At 48.7% G+C, this 17495-nt stretch overlaps 1 protein-coding gene across 1 annotated transcript in view; it reads left to right on the top strand.

Moving 5' to 3' along the window:
- The window catches only part of OXSR1 (oxidative stress responsive kinase 1), a gene marked incomplete at both ends in the record, with an annotated part of 62434 nt that extends 45195 nt beyond the window's left edge, over nt 1-17239 (top strand). Inside the window, 8 exons of the mRNA XM_080720103.1 lie at nt 4637-4759; nt 6816-6851; nt 9815-9961; nt 11173-11237; nt 14058-14110; nt 15441-15509; nt 16537-16601; nt 17165-17239. Of these exons, the coding sequence (XP_080576229.1) occupies nt 4637-4759; nt 6816-6851; nt 9815-9961; nt 11173-11237; nt 14058-14110; nt 15441-15509; nt 16537-16601; nt 17165-17239 (633 nt within the window). The remainder of the gene's footprint in view (nt 1-4636; nt 4760-6815; nt 6852-9814; nt 9962-11172; nt 11238-14057; nt 14111-15440; nt 15510-16536; nt 16602-17164) is intronic.
- Nucleotides 17240-17495: the final 256 nt, after the last annotated feature.

Raw genomic sequence — 17495 nt, 5'->3', positions numbered from 1 at the left:
TTAGCTCCACACTTCCTGTTGTTTTTACTGAAAGACCAAAAGAACAACCTTGTTGATGCATATGTAATTTCTAAGAACTTTGGTCATAATTTGAACCTAGAGAATTCATTAAGATCCCAGTTTGGGCTGGGCGTGGTGGCGCACGCTTGTAATCCCCGTGCTTGGGAGGCGGAGACAGGAGGATCACACTGGTTTGAAGCCAGCTGTGCTGGCTTAAGAGAGCCTGTTTCCAATTAAAAAATATATAATGGGTCTGGGAGTATAGCCCGGAGGGAGAAGGGTTTCCAGGAATCCCAGTACCACCAAAAAAAAAAAAAAAAAAAAAAATCCCAATTTGGGCAGAATCGTTCCTTGCCCTACTCTTGTTCCCTCTCCCACGCCCTCAAGCGGACTTCCTCAGTGTGGAGGGACGAGGCAGGCCTGGCTTCTGCTGAGGTGGACTCAGGGTGATGCTGAGGTCTTCTGATTCATGGAATCTAGGCTGGGGTGACTGGGGAGTGAGGATGATTCTGACAGTGTCTCATTCTCCTCCAGGCATTTCTTTGGGAATTATATTATTCAGAAGGTTTTGCTTAATAAAGAACTAAAAACTATACCTTGAAATGATATTCTTACTAAGCACTGGTAGCACAATTAACTTGTATGTACTTTAGAGACAGCCCTACATACACCTCTGTATCTACACATATATCTAGTTTCTCCAGACTCAGACACTTACATTTCATTATTACTTTTCTTCCTGCTGAGTGATCCTTTACCATGGCTGTCATCCACAGACACATCAGAATCATCTGAGCCCAGGCATGGTGGTGCACACTTGTAATCGCTGCACTTGGGAGGCTGAGACAGGAGGATCACACAGGTTCAAACCAGCCTCAGCTACTTAGTGAGACCCTGTTTCCAAATAAAGTATAAAATAGGTCTGGGAGTATAGCCTGGAGGTAGAAAAGCCCCTGGATTCCACCCCCAGTAACACACACACACACACACATCGCCTGGGACTTTAAAAGCAGCCACCTACTCTCAGTGCTGCTAGCTTGTTGCTGTGCAGAGTTCATAAGCTAGACTTCACCATAGGCATGCACGCATAGGAAAAGGTGGTATGTTAGTCCTGTCCACACTTTGAGGAATCCAGTGGGGTCTTGGAAGTATTCCCCCTGGATAAGGGGGTCTTGTGTCTACAGCTAGACCTTTGAGACCTCGAGTTGGGCAAAGCTTTCTAAGATATGACACCAAAAATAGAAGCAATAGAAGAAAAAGTACATAAACTGACTTCATCAAAATTAACAGCTTTTGTAAAAAAACAAACATTTGTGCTTTAATAGAGACTATCAAGAAAGTGAGAAGGCAGTGTACTGACTGGGAGAAAATGGTCACCAACTATGAGTCTGGTGTGGGCTGGTGGCTGCGAGTGGAGAGCTCCTGTAGCCACAGTAAAGCGCTACTCAGCCTAAAAGCTGGCAAAGGCTTTCAGTAGCAATCTCTCCAAGGAAGACATGCAGATGGCCATAAGCATGTAAAAGGAATATTCATATCATTTACCACAGAGAAATGCAAATTGAAATATTAACAAGGTGCCACTGCACACCTGCTAATATGGGTGGCTATCATCCAAGAAGACAGACGTCAGTATAGTTGGTAAAGATGTGGGGAAATTGGAGCCTGGTTACTCTGCCGATGGGAATGTTAAACAATGTCGCACCTTGGGAGAACAGTCTGGCAGGTCCTGAAACAGACTTGTTAGGTAAGGCGGCAGTTTCACTCCTCGGAGTAGCCAAGAGAAGTGCAAACCCATGTGTACACAAAACATGCAGCACACAAGTTCATCTGGGCATTGTATTCATCCTCACTTGAGCTGGGAACAGTTCCAGGTCCATCAGCTGGAGAGTGGACACACAAAATAAGTTGTTTCCACACTGGAGTGCTGCTTGCACCTCCTGTAGAGGACAGCTGGTGCTGCCTTAGGCTGCTCTCACTAGGGTTTTCCACTCTGACTGCGGTGGCAAGCTTCAGTGGAAGGGCCTGCAGTTTTGGAATTCCTTGCTAGCAGTGTGTGGGACTGTACTCTTTCTAGAGGCTGGATGGCGCCATGTGGTCATGAGAATAAACTGCTGAGACTCCACAGTGGACAGATTGCTGAGCCTTGGTGTTCAGCTAGGTCAGGTGGATTCTGTGCATTCCACTTACAATAGGTTTATTGAAACATAACTCTTTCAGAAGTCTTGGGGCATCTGTACTGATAGCATGCTATTGCATGTTATCTTTAAAACATGCTAGTGAAAGAAGCCAGTTACAAAAGACCATATGTTGCACGATCCCATCTCTGATAAGTTCAGAACAGGCATGAAGTAGAGGAGCGGTTGCCTAGGACCACGGGCCCTTCCGAGAGTGAGCAGTAACGGGTATGCTGTGTTTTGGGTGGTGATGAAAATGTTCTGAATGTAGTTGTAGTGAGGATTGCACAGCTCTGAATATACTAAGAATCACTGAATTGGATACTTGCAGTGACTCAGCTGTATGGTGTATGAGTTATATGTCAGTAAAACTATTTTTAAAAAGAGTATTCAAAGAACGGTACCACCACCAACAAAAAGGTCTTAGAAATTACAACATAAAGATGAAAAAGTCAGCCGGGCATGGTGGTGCGTGCTTGTAATCCCAGCATCCAGGAGACTGATACAGAGGATCATGTTTTGAGCACAGCCTCAGCTAATACTTAGTAAGGCCCTCTGCAACTCAGTGAGACCCTGTGTCAAAATAAAGAAACAATAGGGCTGAGGGTGTAGCATAGGGGTAGAATGCCAGATTCCATCCAGTATTACCAAAAAAACCCAACAAAAAACGAAAAGAAAAGTCAATACAAAGTTTGTACAATAAAACCGAGGAAATTTTATGGGAAAGAGAAGCAAAAGCCTAGAAGTAGATTTCAGAAAAGAGGAAGACATTGGAGGATCCTTTGAGAAAAGATGCAATGTTTGAGTAAAAAGAGATCGGAAAAAGGAAAACTGAAAAATAAAAGAAAAAAATAATGAAATAATTTTTAAAATGTCCACAACTGATGGTTATGTTTCCAAGTGCAAAGAACCTGAGTACCCAGAACAACAAACAAAAAATATTATTATTAATGCACATTAATAGTATTAATGTACATTCCTGTGACAGGTCAGAAGCCTTCCAAGGCCAGGAGGAAGGGCCAGGTGGGTGTGGCAGTGCAGGCTTGTCATCCTAGAACTTGGCAGACAGACAGGAGAAGCGCAGGTTCAAGGGCAGCATCAGCAAGTAGTGAGACTGCCATCTATCTAGTAAGACCCTGTTTCAAGATAAAAAGTAAAATAGGGCTGGGGCTGGAGCTCAGAGGTAGAATGCTTCTGGGTTCAAGCCCCCAGTTTCACCAAAAAATAAATAAATAAATAAATAAATAAATAAATAAATAAATAAATAAAAAGCTAGGTGTGGTGGCACACGCTTGTAATCCCAGCATTTGGGAGGCTGAGACAGGAGGATCATGGTTTGCCGACAGCCTCAGTTACTTAGTGAGACCCTTTGCAACTTAGTAAGACCCTGTTTTAAAATAAAGGATAAAATATAGGGCTGGGAGAGTAGCTCAGAGGTAGAATGTCCCTGGCTTCCATCCTCAGTATCCCCCCCAAAAAAAGAAAGAAAACTTAAATAGGGCTGGGGGTGTAGCTAGGAGGTAGGGCATCCCTGTCAACCAAATTGCAGTGGAACAGTTACCTGAAAAATAATGAACAAAAATGATTTCAGGCCTCTTCCCCCATGAACCAAATCATGAGTGAAATGTGGGGGTGTGATCGGGAGACATTTGGCAGAGCCTGGCCTCACTAAATGTACGGTGCTAGCGGTAGAGGAAGCGCTCGGCCAGAAGCAGGCAGCGGTGTGGCCCGGAAGCGCCGTCCTCTGGAGCATGGCCACGCTGCCCAGGCTGGAGGAGGCTTCTTCAAGAGGAGCTCCGCCCGCTGAGAGGGCAGGGGCAGCAACTCCCCTGTGTGACACTCAGCCGGCTCCGCGGGGAGGGGAGCAGCGCTTGTGCGCCCACGCGGGCTGACCAGGTGTGGTGATGGAGGCTCATCCACAGCAGGAAGGTCCTAGGCAATTCCTAAAACAAGCAAGTAATGCTGTGCAACATTAGAGGGGTGACTGTAAATTCCAAAAGAATAAGCCTAAATGATTCTTGAAAGCAGTTGTCTGTGGGTAGGAGACAGGTTAGGACTTCACTGCCTTTCTTAGCAAAACATGCATAGCTCTAGTCCTCTTGAAACCAAGTGCAAGTATAATTGATTGAAAACTTTTAAAAAGAAAAAGGTTCTTTGTCTTAAATATTTAAAACTTGTGTATTTTTCTTAAGTGTCTCAGTACATTAAAACATTAGTCAGGTTTGACCGGTGCCGAGGACGTTTTTCTGTTGTCTGGCTCTGGGCGCAGAGCCCTAGATGCCAGCCCTAGTGTGGCCTGTGACTAGAGGGGCTGGCGGGCCTGCACTTGATGGCGCACTTCTTTTGAGGGTGGTCATTATCCACTCAGCGGCTGAGGCGTTGGCGCAGCCGGAGGTTTGGTGGCGTTTTCTAGCTAGTGACCATAAACACTGCTGGCATCTGCATCTCTTCCCGACGAGCAGGTTCGGCGAGTGCCAGGCTCCAGTGGCCGTCTTCATAAGACCGAGGACGGCGGCTGGGAGTGGAGCGATGACGAGTTTGATGAAGAAAGCGAGGAAGGGAAAGCGGCCATTTCACAGCTCAGGGTAAGTGTGGTCGGACTGCGCGCCGGCTTGGACTTCGTGCTGCTGTGCGGCTTGTGCACTCCAACAGAGCGCAAGTGTTACTGACAGAAGCCCTTTGAACAGCCTGTTAGTAGGACCCACTTAGTTCTGTATGGAAAACTGGGCTGGCACATTATCTGAATATGATGGTATTTAGAGCATATATGAAAAGAACCCCAATCAAGGATGAAAAATACATCTGACGTGAAAAATATACTGAATTAATGGCCACGTAGATACTGCAGAAGAGAATAGTATGAAATCAAAGACCTACCAGTAGAAATCTTCATCCTCGAAGTCTGTGATTCCTTTGTGTGTGTCGGGGGAGTACTGGGGATAGAACCCAGGGGTATTTTACCTCCAATATATACCCCCAGCCCTATTTTATTTTTTTATTCAGAAATAGGGTCCTGCTAAGTTGCTAAGGCTGGCTTTGAACCTATGATATTCCTGTCTTAGCCTCCTGAGTACTGGGATTACAGGCTTGCACCATTATGTCTGGCCTTTTATCCTTTTAGCATAGGTAGAGCACACCTGTAATCCCAGTACTGTACTTGAAGGCTGAGACAGAAGGATTGCAGGTTGGAGACTGGCTGTGGCAATTTAGCAAGACCAGCAGCAGCCGGGCGTGGTGGCGCACGCTGTAATCCCAGCATTTGGGAGGCTTGAGATAGGAGGATCTGGGTTCGTGACAGCCTCACATCCTCAGAGACTTAGTGAGGCTCTTTGCAACTCAGTGAGACCCTGCTTCAAAATAAAGAATAAAAAATAGGGCTGGGGGTGTAGCTCAGAGGTAGAATGCCCCTGGGATCCCTATTTATAAAATAGGACTGACAGTGTAGCTCAGAGGTACAATGCCTGGGTTCAGTTTCCAGTACCTAAAACATGTTGATGTTGAAGATTTTGAAAATCTAGAGACATGACAACATAACTAATACATGACCCTAGATTGTGTCCTACTCTGGAGGAAAAACAGGAGGCCATACGGAATTCAGGGGTCAGTTGACTCTTGGATTATGGACAGTAAGTTATATAAAATTGTTCTATTACTGTTAAACTTACTGAAGTTTGACTATAGTGTGGAGTTATGTAAGAAAATATCTCTGTTCTTAGGAAATACACATACCATTAAATGGTAAGCAACCAGGATATTTGCAGTTTTTTCTCAAATGGTGTAAGAAACACATGATTTAAATATGTATGCACATATTTAAAGCTGGGCGTGGTGGCACATGCTTGTAATCCCAGCATTCAGGAGGCTGAGACAGGAGGATCGCAGTATTTCAGTACGTGAACTGTGTGTACCAATCAAACTAATGCTGCTTTGTCCTCATCGTTTCCTGTGTCCAGAGCCTTCAAGCTCTCTTCTTCTAGTTATGCATAAAATACACAGTAGCTTATTGTGAGCTGTCGCCACCCCACCATTCTGTAGAAGCAGACCGGAACTGCCTCCGTCTGCGTCTGGGATCCTGCCGTCCAGCTCCCGCTGTCTGGTGCCCTGGCCATGCCTTCCAAGCGTCTTGTAATCACAATTCTACACCCCAGCCGACTTTCTTGGTAGCAGACTCTTGAAATGCAACTTTCACCTCAGAGCTCTTCCATTTTGGTTCTAGGTTTTCTCTGTTAAAGCTCACCATCAGAAGTACTGTGCTCGAGAAGGTGCGGATAATGAGCTGGAAGGTGTAGGTTTAGTCTAGGACTTTAGGACTTGTTGCATTCATGACAGTAGAAAGAACCCTGCCTGACTGTGGCACGGGAACCCTGACAGCGCCATCGTCTTTGCCGAGTACGCCGGAGCTGTGAAGTGTTACGTGCAGCATGCACACAGATGTCTTCAGTACAGGCCGTCCTGGCACTTTCCTTTTTTTCAGAAAACTTTGTATTCTTATGGTATTTTTGCTAGAGTTCCTTGTGGGTTCACTTGTGAGTCAGAATGCAGTGGGGCTGCCTTGCACTCTGCATTACTTGCAGTTACTCAGCGCTGACTGTGGACCACCAGAGCCTTAGTTAACGGCCACTTATTTTGTCTTTCTTTCAGTCTCCTCGAGTGAAAGAATCATTATCAAATTCTGAGGTAAGTAGTTGGGATTATTGGGGCTGTAGTAAAGTGTACATGTTTCTGGTTTAGATGTTAAGGACCTTTTTTGTGTGTGTGCCTAAATGGGAACGAGACTTTCCTATCCGCCAGGTTTTAAAAGTTGGTTTAAGGCCTCAAATCTTCCTTCTTCGCTTAACTTGATAACTTGCTATTTTGGCTTGGGCTGCCTAAAGCAGAAAGCGGAGTTTTGCCTTAACCTCTGCAGGAACTTGTCAGTGTGCTACCTTTCATTTTTATGTTTTTCTCGGCCTTTTCTCCTGTCAGCATGTTGTGTTTTCTGGGAAGCCCTGCCGCTGCTTTGCCGACCTCACTCCCGCAGTTGCCGCCCAGGCCAGTCTGTCCCGCAGCTCGCGGCAGCTTCCAGCCGGGCTCAGTGCTCGTTGTGAAGGCACGTGAGCCACTGGCTAGTGAAGAACGTTTTCACTCTTATGTGCACAGCACACAATTAGTGTCCATGATTACGTATATGACTTGTCTACATAGCACTATTGTTTGAGACTGAAAACAAATTCTGTCCCTCAATATCTGGACAGGCCACTAGTCGGCAGCGTGTAGCAGAGCTGCTGTCACTCCTACTTGGCTTCTCTCTAGGTACACCACTACAGCTGCATTTTCCTGCCCTTGAAAAATTACACACGGCCGTGTTGGTTCTCTCGGCCATTGTGTGTTAGCAGAAGGAAGAGTCACTGGGGCTCGTCTCCTAGCCGACCACAGTGGCCTGCATCCCCGACCCTGCTCGTCACGCTCAGCTGTGCACGAAGTGACTCGGATTTTAATCCACTGACATTTTAGGCTTGGCCTTTTGAATTTTGCCTACCCTGACTACATTGATCAGAAATTGAGAACTTTTTGTATGTGTGGGTGATGCAGGGGATAGAACCCAGGGGTGTTCTGCCTCTGAGCTACACTCCCACCCTATTTTATTCTTTTATTTGTTATTTATTTGTTGTTTATTATTTATTGTGGTATTGGGGATTGAACTCAAGGGCATTCTACCTCTGAGCTATACCTCCAGCCCTATTTTTTATTTTGACTTTGAAACATTGGGGTCTCACTACTTACTGAGGCTGTCCTCTAACCTGTGATCCTCCTGTCTCAGCCTCCCAAGTAACTGGGATTGCAAGGGTGCACCCCCACACAAAACTGAGTGAGAACATTTTGTTTTAGACTTCCGTGCCTTTGCCTAGATAGTACCTCCATGTGAATTTTCACATGCTCATATTCTCATGCTCACTACTCTGCTTTGGTACTGGGGTTAAACCCAGAGGCGTTCTATAATGAACTGCATCCCTAGTCTTATTTATTTATTCATTCATTCATTCATTCATTCATTCATTCATTTGGTTCTAGAGATGGAACCCAGGGGCATTCCACCTCCGAGCTCTACCCCCAGCCCTATTTTTTATTCTTTATTTTTAAACAGTCTCTCACTGAATTGCAAAGGGCCTAAGTAGTAGCTGAGGCTGTCCTCGAACCACGATCCTCCTGTCTCAGCCTCCCAATGCTGGGATTAGAAGTGCATGCCACCACACCCGGCTCTTTAAAAAAAAAAAAAATTAATTAATTAATTTGAAAACAGTGTCTCAGTTGCTGAGACTGACTGGCTGTGAACCTGCAATCCTCCTGTCTCAGTCTCCCAAGTACTGGGATTACAGGTCTGGACCACCATGCTTACATTGTTTTTAATTTACTTATGATAAAGCTCATATAATATAACCCTGACCATTTAAATCATCTTCAGGACAGTGGCACTTAGTACATTCATACCGTAGTGCAGTGATCACCATGTTATATTAAGAATTTTTTCATCCTTCCAAACTGAAACTCTCCTCATTGAATAGTAATTCTGTTTTTTTCTCCACTCCTTTTTAAAAAAATTTTTTTTCAGTACTGGGGATGGAACCCAGGGGCATTCTACCTCTGAGCTACACCCCCAGTCCTATTTTTTATCCTTCATTTTGAAACAGGGTCTCACTGAGTTGCAAAGGGCCTCACTGAGTAGCTGAGCTGTCCACGAACCGCGATCCTCCTGCCTCAGCGTCCCGAATGCTGGGATTGCAAGTTCGTGTGCCACCACTCCCGGCTTTTTCCCCCACTTTTAATTCTCGGCAACCACCCTCTACTCTCTCTGTTTCTAAATTTGACTACTCTGTGTACTTCATATATGTAGACGCAAACAGTATTTGTCCTTTTCTGACTAGTATATTTCACCGAGCACAGTGTCTTGAGAGTTTATCCATATTGTCAAAATGTCTTTCCATTTTTAAGGCCAAATAGTATTTCACTTTATATGTGTACACACATATACATCCAGGTCTCTGTCGGTCACTGGTCGGGGAGCTCCCCTCGCTACCCCTTTGGCTGATGTGAGCTGTGGCTGCACCCACAAGTCCCCGCGCGAGGCCCTGCACTCCGTTCCTTCGGCCTGCTGGTTGTACAGTTCTATAAATTGTACAAAAACCATTAAATCATATACTTAAAATGGACTCATTTAAAGAGATGTAAGTTATTCCTTTTACAGTTGTTAAAAACTAAAAAGCCTAGAAATATCTGATTTCTATTTGATATATGTATTCAGAGAAGTGGCAGTAAGCCAGTATATGACCAAAAAACGACCTTGAAATTTCACCCTGGGCTGGGCATGGCGTGCGCTTGTAATCCCAGCATTCAGGAGGTGGAGACTGGAGGATTGCCATTTGTGGACAGCCTCAGCTACTTAGGCCTTTTGCAACTCAGTGAGACTCTCTTTCAAAAACAAAGAATAAAAAATTAGGGCTGGGGGTGTCGCTCAGAGGTAGAATTAGAATGCCCCGGGTTCCATCCCCAGTACCACAAAAAGAAAAAAATGAAATGTCACCCTGTAAGGCTCCCCCGGCTGTCAGTTGACCCGCCTCCCTTTCCACTCAAGCTAAGTGCACTGTTGTCTGGCTTTATTGTAGCTCTTTTCAACAACTGACCCCATGGGTACTTTACTCCAAGTTCCAGAACAGATTTCGGCTCACCTACCTCAGCCAGCTGGGCAGATGCCTACGCAGCCAACAGAAGCCTCTCTCCCACCCCCTGCAGAGCCAGCCAAGGCAGCGCAGGTAACGCGGGTGTGTGGGCAGCCGCTTGTGGGCAGGCGAGGGCAGATGTTAGCATGGAAAACTGGTTGGTGTGTTCAGAGATGTGGAAACAAGTTACAGATGCTGTCTCGCAGTTTTAAATGTTGTAGGTAAGAGTTTTACAAGGATCACACGTTTTGTTGTTTTTTGGTACTGGGGGTGGAACCCAGGGGCTTTCTACCTCCAGGCTATCCTCCCAGACCCATTTTATATTTTATTTGGAGACAGGGTCTCACTAAGTTGCTGAGAGCCTCACTAAGTAGCCGAGGCTGGCTTCGAACCCGTGCGATCCTCCTGTCTCGGCCTCCCAAGCGCGGGGATCACAAGCGTGCGCCACCACACCCGGCATCTCCACACGATTTTTAAGCAACAAAATAAGTTGCTAATGGAAGCGTTCCAGACCTGAGGGTGCTTTGGCTGGTTTAGCAGCGCTGCATCCGGCGTTGTGCTGCCTCCTGAGTGCCGCCGCCGCCGCCCAGCCCGAGGCTGAGCCGCTGCTCTCCTTCCTCATTTGCACCTGTATCATTGATTCGTACTTTCTCCAGTCTGTGGTTTCCCTGATTTACTCATTTTAAGATATCTGTCAATTTTGTTAAAACTCCAATCTGTAAGTCAAGCACACATGAATTCATTTCCCCGTGTGCTGAAAGGCGCCCTGTGACCACGTTTCTCAGGGCGACTCCTGGGATCCCCGAGGAACCTCGGGCTGCGCGCACCACATGACCGCAGGATATGTATGGTACGGGGACGTTTCGGGGTCCGACTGTCTATCACTAGGAGTCTAACATTTGAGGTGAAAAGAACTGGAGGTTGTGGGTTTTCCTTTGCAGCCTCACGTGTCGCCTTTGAAGACAGGTGTGCTGGGCACTCACAGTTAACCCTTTCATTCCTCCAGCGTTCCATTCTCCCATCATACGGGAGAAAATACGGTTTCTTGAGAAAACAGATTTGAAGATTAGAATGACTGTACAAATAAATAGAATGTTTGTCTTCCAGGAAGCAAGAGATGGCTGTACGTTGCTTTCTGTTTTTCGTGGGTTTTTTTTTTTTGCGGTACTGGGGATGGAACTGTCTTGGGCGTAGGACGGCCTCTCATGGAGAGGAAGGGGCTCAGGCCAAGTGGCTGCGCCTCCGCAGATGCCCGTTGCCTGCGCGCTGTGCCCCGCGTTGACTGTGCTCTCGGTGCATTCCAGGCTCTGCCTTCAGGAGCAGGCGCACAAGACCCCAAGGTTCCACTCAGCCTAGTGCTGCGCTTGAGGTAAGCGGACGTTCCCGCTCTGTGCGTTCTCCGTAGATGCTTCCACAGCCCTCCCTGAGAGCAGCTGGAGGATGGGTGGTCGGCTCCCCGCCCCTCGCGTCAGTTGGGGTTTGTCTGCAGGTGTGTTATTTTCTTGAGAAATGAGGCCGTTAGCAGGTGCTGCGACCAACAGATGCACATGTCCTTCTAGTTGTCTCCCTTTTCCCCTTTTTTTTTCATTCTTTGTGGTACTGAGGGTGGAACCTAGGGGCATTCTACCTCTGAGCTCCACCCCCAGACCTATTTTTTTATTCTGTATTTTGAAACAGGGTTTCACTGAGTTATGAAGGGCCTCACTAAGTGGTAGCTGAGGCTGGCTACAAACCGCGATCTTCCTGTCTCGGCCTCCTGAATGCTGGGATCACAAGTGTGCGCCACCACACCTGGCTTGTCTCCCTGTTTATAGTGACAAGAGTGTGAGCTTACAGCATAGTTTGGGTTAGAAAGCGTGCTCTGTAATTGTGAAGCAGTATATATAGGGAGTGTACTAGTTGATTTATCTGAAGGTTCGTCTTGTAATATGACAAAATAGGCATCATAGACTCTGGGTCAGCCAGGTCAAGGGGAGTAGTTTGTGATTGTGATCTGTCAAATAAAGATGAAAGCTGGGCGTGGTGGTGTATGCCCATAATCCCAGTACTTCAGAGGCTGAGACAGAAGGATCTCAGGTTCCTAGCCAGGCTTGGCAAGTTATCAAGGCCCTCTGTAGTTAGCGAGACCCTGTTTCACGATAAGAAAATAAAATAGAGCTGGGGTTGTAGCTCAGAGGTAGGATGCCACCGGATTCAACCCTCAGGACTACAAAAAATAAATAATGTATTCCAGTTAAGTCACTAAGCTCGTACAGAGCTTTGTGTGTGTGGGGGGTGGGGTGGGGTGGGGTGGGTCCTGGGAATTGAAGGATGTTCCGTGGGCATTCTGCCTCTCTGCTAAACCTCCAGCCTTTTCTTATTTGTCTTGTAGAACGTTTCTATTTTAGTGGGTTTTTTTCACCTTACAGAAAGAATAAACTAAACAGTTATGGATTAAACACAAACTATGTATGGCACTCTGATACACTGTGGAAGGGTACCAAGAAAAGAGAGAAAGAGCCGGGCGTGGTGAGGCACACTTGTAATTCCACTACTTGGGAGGCTGAGGCAGAAGGATTGCAGGTTCACAGCCAGCCTCGGCTACTTAGTGAGGCCTTCTGCAAATTGGTGGGACCCTGTTTCAAAATAAAGACTGAAAAATAAGGCTGGACATGAAGCTTGGAGGTAGAATGTCCCTGGGTTCCATCTCCAGTACCACAAAAAAAGAAAAAGAATGAGAGATAAGAGAAAACAGCCGCCGTGCCCGCAGCCCCGGCTAGCAGCGGGTCGCACGTGCCGATCCTGCGCTGGCACCCACGCGAGGTGGCGCGGGCCGGTGGGGGCAGAGGCTCTGCCAGGAAGGAGGCCGGGGCAAGCTACATTCAGCAGTTTCATGGGCTCCTCCAGGGCGCTCTCAGGAGGCTCTGAGCCCTCCACCATGGGTAGATGAAGTGCGTTTGGGTGGTAAGTGCTCGGCCGTGTGTGCTTTTGGACCGAGTGCTCTAATTTCTCCACCTTCAGCCACAGAACGCCCACTAGCGCCCAAAACGGGGCTACCCTGATGTGTGGCGCAGTGAACCCTAAGCACACCTCAGCAGTCTCAGCTGAAGTGCTGCGGCCAGTTAGCAGGTCTCCTATTGAGTGTGGGCCTGATCCCTTCTCCTGCCCTGCCGTCTACCACGTCCCGCCTGCATGCTGCCTCTGCAGTCCCCTGGCCATCCTAACCTCACGTGCTCACCTCAGGAGCCCTTGGCGCTAAGGGTGCCGTGCGCTGTGTTCTCTGGGCTGCCCGCCCAATCACCCGCTGTCGTGGGCGCGGGACCGGCGCACAGGCACCGTGTCGCTTTCATCCCCTCCCTGTGCTTGTACAGGGTTTTCTTTTTACTTTATATGCTCTTCTGTCCGAGTGTGTTTGCGGTTGCCTCAGCAGCAGCAGTGGGGTGGGTGGTTTGTAGAGCGCAGACTGATTTCCTTTGACTCCGAGGCCGGTGCTGGACTGAGGGGCCCACGCCTGGCACCTGGAGAGACCTTCGTGCTGCCTCACCCTGGACAGAAGGGCGGGCAGGGCTCCAGCAGGGGCGCCTCGTTCTCACGACACACCCACCCTCCTGATAAGGGACCCGCTGCCACCGGAACAGCGCTCGCCGGCACGCAGGGCAGTGCCCTCGCCACCTCGCGCCTCCTCAAGGTCCTACCTCTCACGGCGTGGGACCATGTGAGCTCTGCGGCTCGCTCAGACTCGTGGCCTCTTAGTGGGAGAAGGCCGCCATTGGGCAAGAGGGTCTTCTTGAAGCCACGAGGCTTTTATTTTATGTTTTGTGGTACTAGGGGTGGAACCCAGACGCTTTTTACCTCTGAATTATACTCCCAGACTTATTTTATAATTTATTTGGACACAGAGTCTCACTAAGTTGCTGAGAACCTCACTAAGTAGCCGAGGCTGGCTTTGAACTCGCACGATCCTCCTGTCTCAGCCTCCCAAGTGTACGCCTGGCGCTACAAGGCTTTTATATTGGCCAACCTGAGACGTGAGCCGAGGCTTATAGGACGGCTTGTTAGTAACTCTGGGAGGTGTCAGCATGCTCGCACACGCCCTGCGGACTGTGGGAACGGGACAGTCCTCTCGAGGCACGACTTCCTCATTATATTGGCAGGCTCTTGTGCATAGATTCAGAAATTCTGACTAAAGTCATTCGGTTTTCTTTTGTAGGAATTCCAAAAAAGAACTGAACGATATCCGATTTGAATTTACTCCTGGGAGAGGTGAGACGTCAGAAGGCTGACTGTGAGCCAGCTGCGGGCTTGCTGCCGTCAGAAGTGCAGTCTTTGTCTTGAGGGTGTGCTTTACTTAGAAAGGATAAGAATGTCCTGGCTTAGGTGTTGGGGGACACATGAATAAAATAAAAGCCAGCTTACTTGCCGCCAAACTCCTTTGGGAAAAGTACTTTGGCAGTACAAACAGTAATGAATATTGCTTACCACGGGCGGCAGCGTGCTAGGGTCACCTCAAAGGTCTCACCGCAGCCCCATAAGGAAACTTACCGTCCCCATTTAGCAGATGGTGAAATCGAGGGTTAGAGTCTGAGCAGCTTCTCGAGTGGGCAGCAGGAGTGGGGAGGTGCTGGAGTTCACACGAGTGTGCCGAGTCCAGAGTTCTCTTATCACTGAACACGCTGTTTATATGACAGTGCAAGGAAGTGCAGCCACCGGCTGCCTCCTGCCAGCCGTGCTGTGTGCTATTTCTGACTGTGAACTTTACCCTGGAACAAGGCTTGTTTTTTTTTTTTTTTTTTTTTTTTTTTTCGCCTTGTTACCCAGGGTTCTGCTTTGGAGAGTAGCCAGCAGATCCCTGACCTTTTGTCCCACAGTTCTTTTCCTGCTGTCTTAGAATCCACAGCTGGCCATAAGGGCCGGTTCAGATGGACAGGTGCAGCTGTGGTACTCTAGAGCCCTGCAAACTCGACCTTGAGGAATTCATTAGAATTGCCACTCCGCTGTGGGGATGTGTGCACACCGTCGCCCTGTTGGTCTCTGGCTCCTCCAGAGGTCTTGTCCAGCCCTTGAGAACCAGCACCAGGGTCCATGGAAAATGAAATTCATTGGGGATGGTCTGTCCTCATGTGTTTAGCTTGTTTGCACCCATTGCTCAGATTGTACCACCTGGAATGCTTACGCAAGAAGAAAAGCTGCCACAGTGAAAAAGAAAGGGTTTTAGCAAAGAGCTTGAGATCTGGTCCCCAGAGAAGAGATCGCAGTGTCATCTCCAGTTTATATACTAGACCTTCTAGTGCTGCAGCTGCTCCACATCCACTCTCGCGTCTCAGAGTTCAGAGAGTTCAGGTCTGGGTTATTCTCAAAAATAGCATCTCCTGCCGGGCCCTGTCGGCGGTCTTCCGGCCCAGCCAGCGCCCTCTGCCTTGGCTGCTGTGCGGTCGGCCCCGCCCCAGACCCGCTGGAGTCCCTCACTGCGATGCTCGTCAGCAGGGGCGGGCCCCACCTGCCTTGTGGGTGCTGTGGGCTTAGTAGCCGGCTGCTTGGGTCTGGCGGTGCTGCCACCACGTGAGGAGTGAGCTCCTCCTCCTTTGTCTTGCAGACACAGCGGAGGGCGTCTCGCAGGAGCTCATTTCTGCCGGCCTGGTGGACGGAAGGGACTTGGTAATAGGTAAGCGCACGTGCTCTGCCCGTCTCTGCTTACCCAGCACCCGCAGAACCACTGAGCAGGTCTGACGGCCTTGGCCGAAGTGACAGGTACCCAGGGATGATCCTGACTCCCCCAAGCGCCCAGCTCTATCCTGCTATGGGTTTGCTTCGTGACCTCGGCGCACGCCCAGGTCACCAGGACACTCATAGGAAAGATGGCAGCAGTCACCACTTAGCAGAAGCTCGGCCATTTCTAACCTATTTTGGTATGTCTGGGCTTCGTGGGGCAGAGGCCCTCAGATGGTAGAGATTTTGTTCTAGAAGAAGCAAGGAGGGACGGGAGAAGCATTGCGGACAGGAGAGAGCATCGGGTAGGGCAGGCGGCAGCCTTTCCTGCCAAAGGCCAGATAGTAGCCCGTCCCCGCTGGCGTCCCCGCTGGCAGCCCCGAGCGGCCTGCCATTTAAAGCCGTTCTTAGTCTGCAGGCGCCAGGCCATGCTGTTGGCCCCGCTTCTGGCCCATTCACAGGCAAATCATACCCCTGTCCTGACTCTTTCCTAGGCAAATAAATGCATCTTAAAGAAAGTGATTCACCAGTGAGTCAAGATTTACATTATATAGCTCAGACATAAGTTTCAAATACCTTTATTTTTTAATTGATTATTTGATTTTTTTGCTGGTTGATCTCTTAAATCTTCCATTTTGATTGTATAAAACTCGCCCACCATGTATGTTTTAAAAACAAGGTTGAAGCCGGGCGTGGTGGCGCACGCTTGTAATCCTAGCGCTTGGGAGGCTGAGACAGGAGGATCGCACAGGTTCGAAGCCAGCCTCAGCTACTTAGTGAGGTTCTCAGCAACTTAGTGAGACCCTGTTTCCAAATAAAATATAAAATGGGTCTGGGAGTATAGCCCGGAGGTAGAAAGCCCCTAGGTTCCACCCCCAGTACCACCAAAGAGCAAAAACAAAAAAATAAATAAATAAAAACAAGGTTGAAAGTGAGTTCATGTAGCTTCTTATTTGCCACCTTCTCTGTTTGTGTCATTACAGTGGCAGCTAATTTGCAGAAGATTGTGGAGGAACCTCAGTCAAATCGATCTGTCACTTTCAAACTGGTACCCCCTTTTTCTTATTAAGCATCTTTTCACTGGGTGTGGTGGCTCATGCCCATAGTCCCAGTACTTGGGAGACTAAGGCAGGAGGGTCTTAGGTTTAAGGACAGCCTTAGCAACCTAGTGAAACCCTGTTTCAAAAAAAGTAAAAAAAGGACTCTGGGGGTGTGGCATGGCAGTAGGAGGCCCCTGGGTTCGCGCCCAGTACCGCATACTCACAGAGACAGCTCCGCATTTGCGCACTCGCAGCCTCCACAGACCAGCCTTCCTGTCTCCTGGATGAGGAGTGTGTTAAAGCATCGTGGATTGTGTTCATTTAGCCTCCCGGGGCCTGGGCTGGCGTCTCCCAGTGGCCACCCTCCCCAGAGCCTCTGGCCCCAGGCCCTCTGCTTGTCCCAGGGAGATGCGGAGCCAGCCGGCTTCAGTCTTTATCCAGTCCCCATCCTTCCTTCAGCCTCCTGTCTGCGCCCGAGGCCCGCCACCCTCGCCTGCCTCCCCGGGCAGCTGGGATTGCTACCTGCAGTTGTTTGTGAGTGGCTGCAGCTTGTCATTTTGTTGGTTCCCAGGCATCTGGTGTCGAAGGCTCGGATATTCCCGATGACGGCAAACTGATAGGATTCGCCCAGCTCAGCATCAGCTAAGCCACCGCTCTGAAGAGGCGCCTCAGGAGATGCCGCACGTGTGTCTCCATTGCTTCTATCAGCCTGACCCACTACTGCCAAAGAGCCTGGCAGCACACCCTCCAGGAGCTTTACAGTTCTCTACGTTCTTCCTGCCGTCATCCCCATTTTCCCACAGGGACGTGAAGTTGGATCCCCGTGGCCGCATCCCCTCAATGCTCCCTTAGTAAAGCTGCCGCCCGCCTTCCGTCTTCTGCCATCCGGGAAGCGAAGCGGC

The sequence above is a fragment of the Muscardinus avellanarius genome (genome assembly GCF_963383645.1).
Source record: "Muscardinus avellanarius genome assembly, contig: SCAFFOLD_46, whole genome shotgun sequence".
NCBI classification, from domain to species: Eukaryota; Metazoa; Chordata; class Mammalia; order Rodentia; family Gliridae; genus Muscardinus; species Muscardinus avellanarius.
Note: the sequence above shows the minus strand (reverse complement) of the source record. Positions and strands in the feature narration are given on the sequence as shown.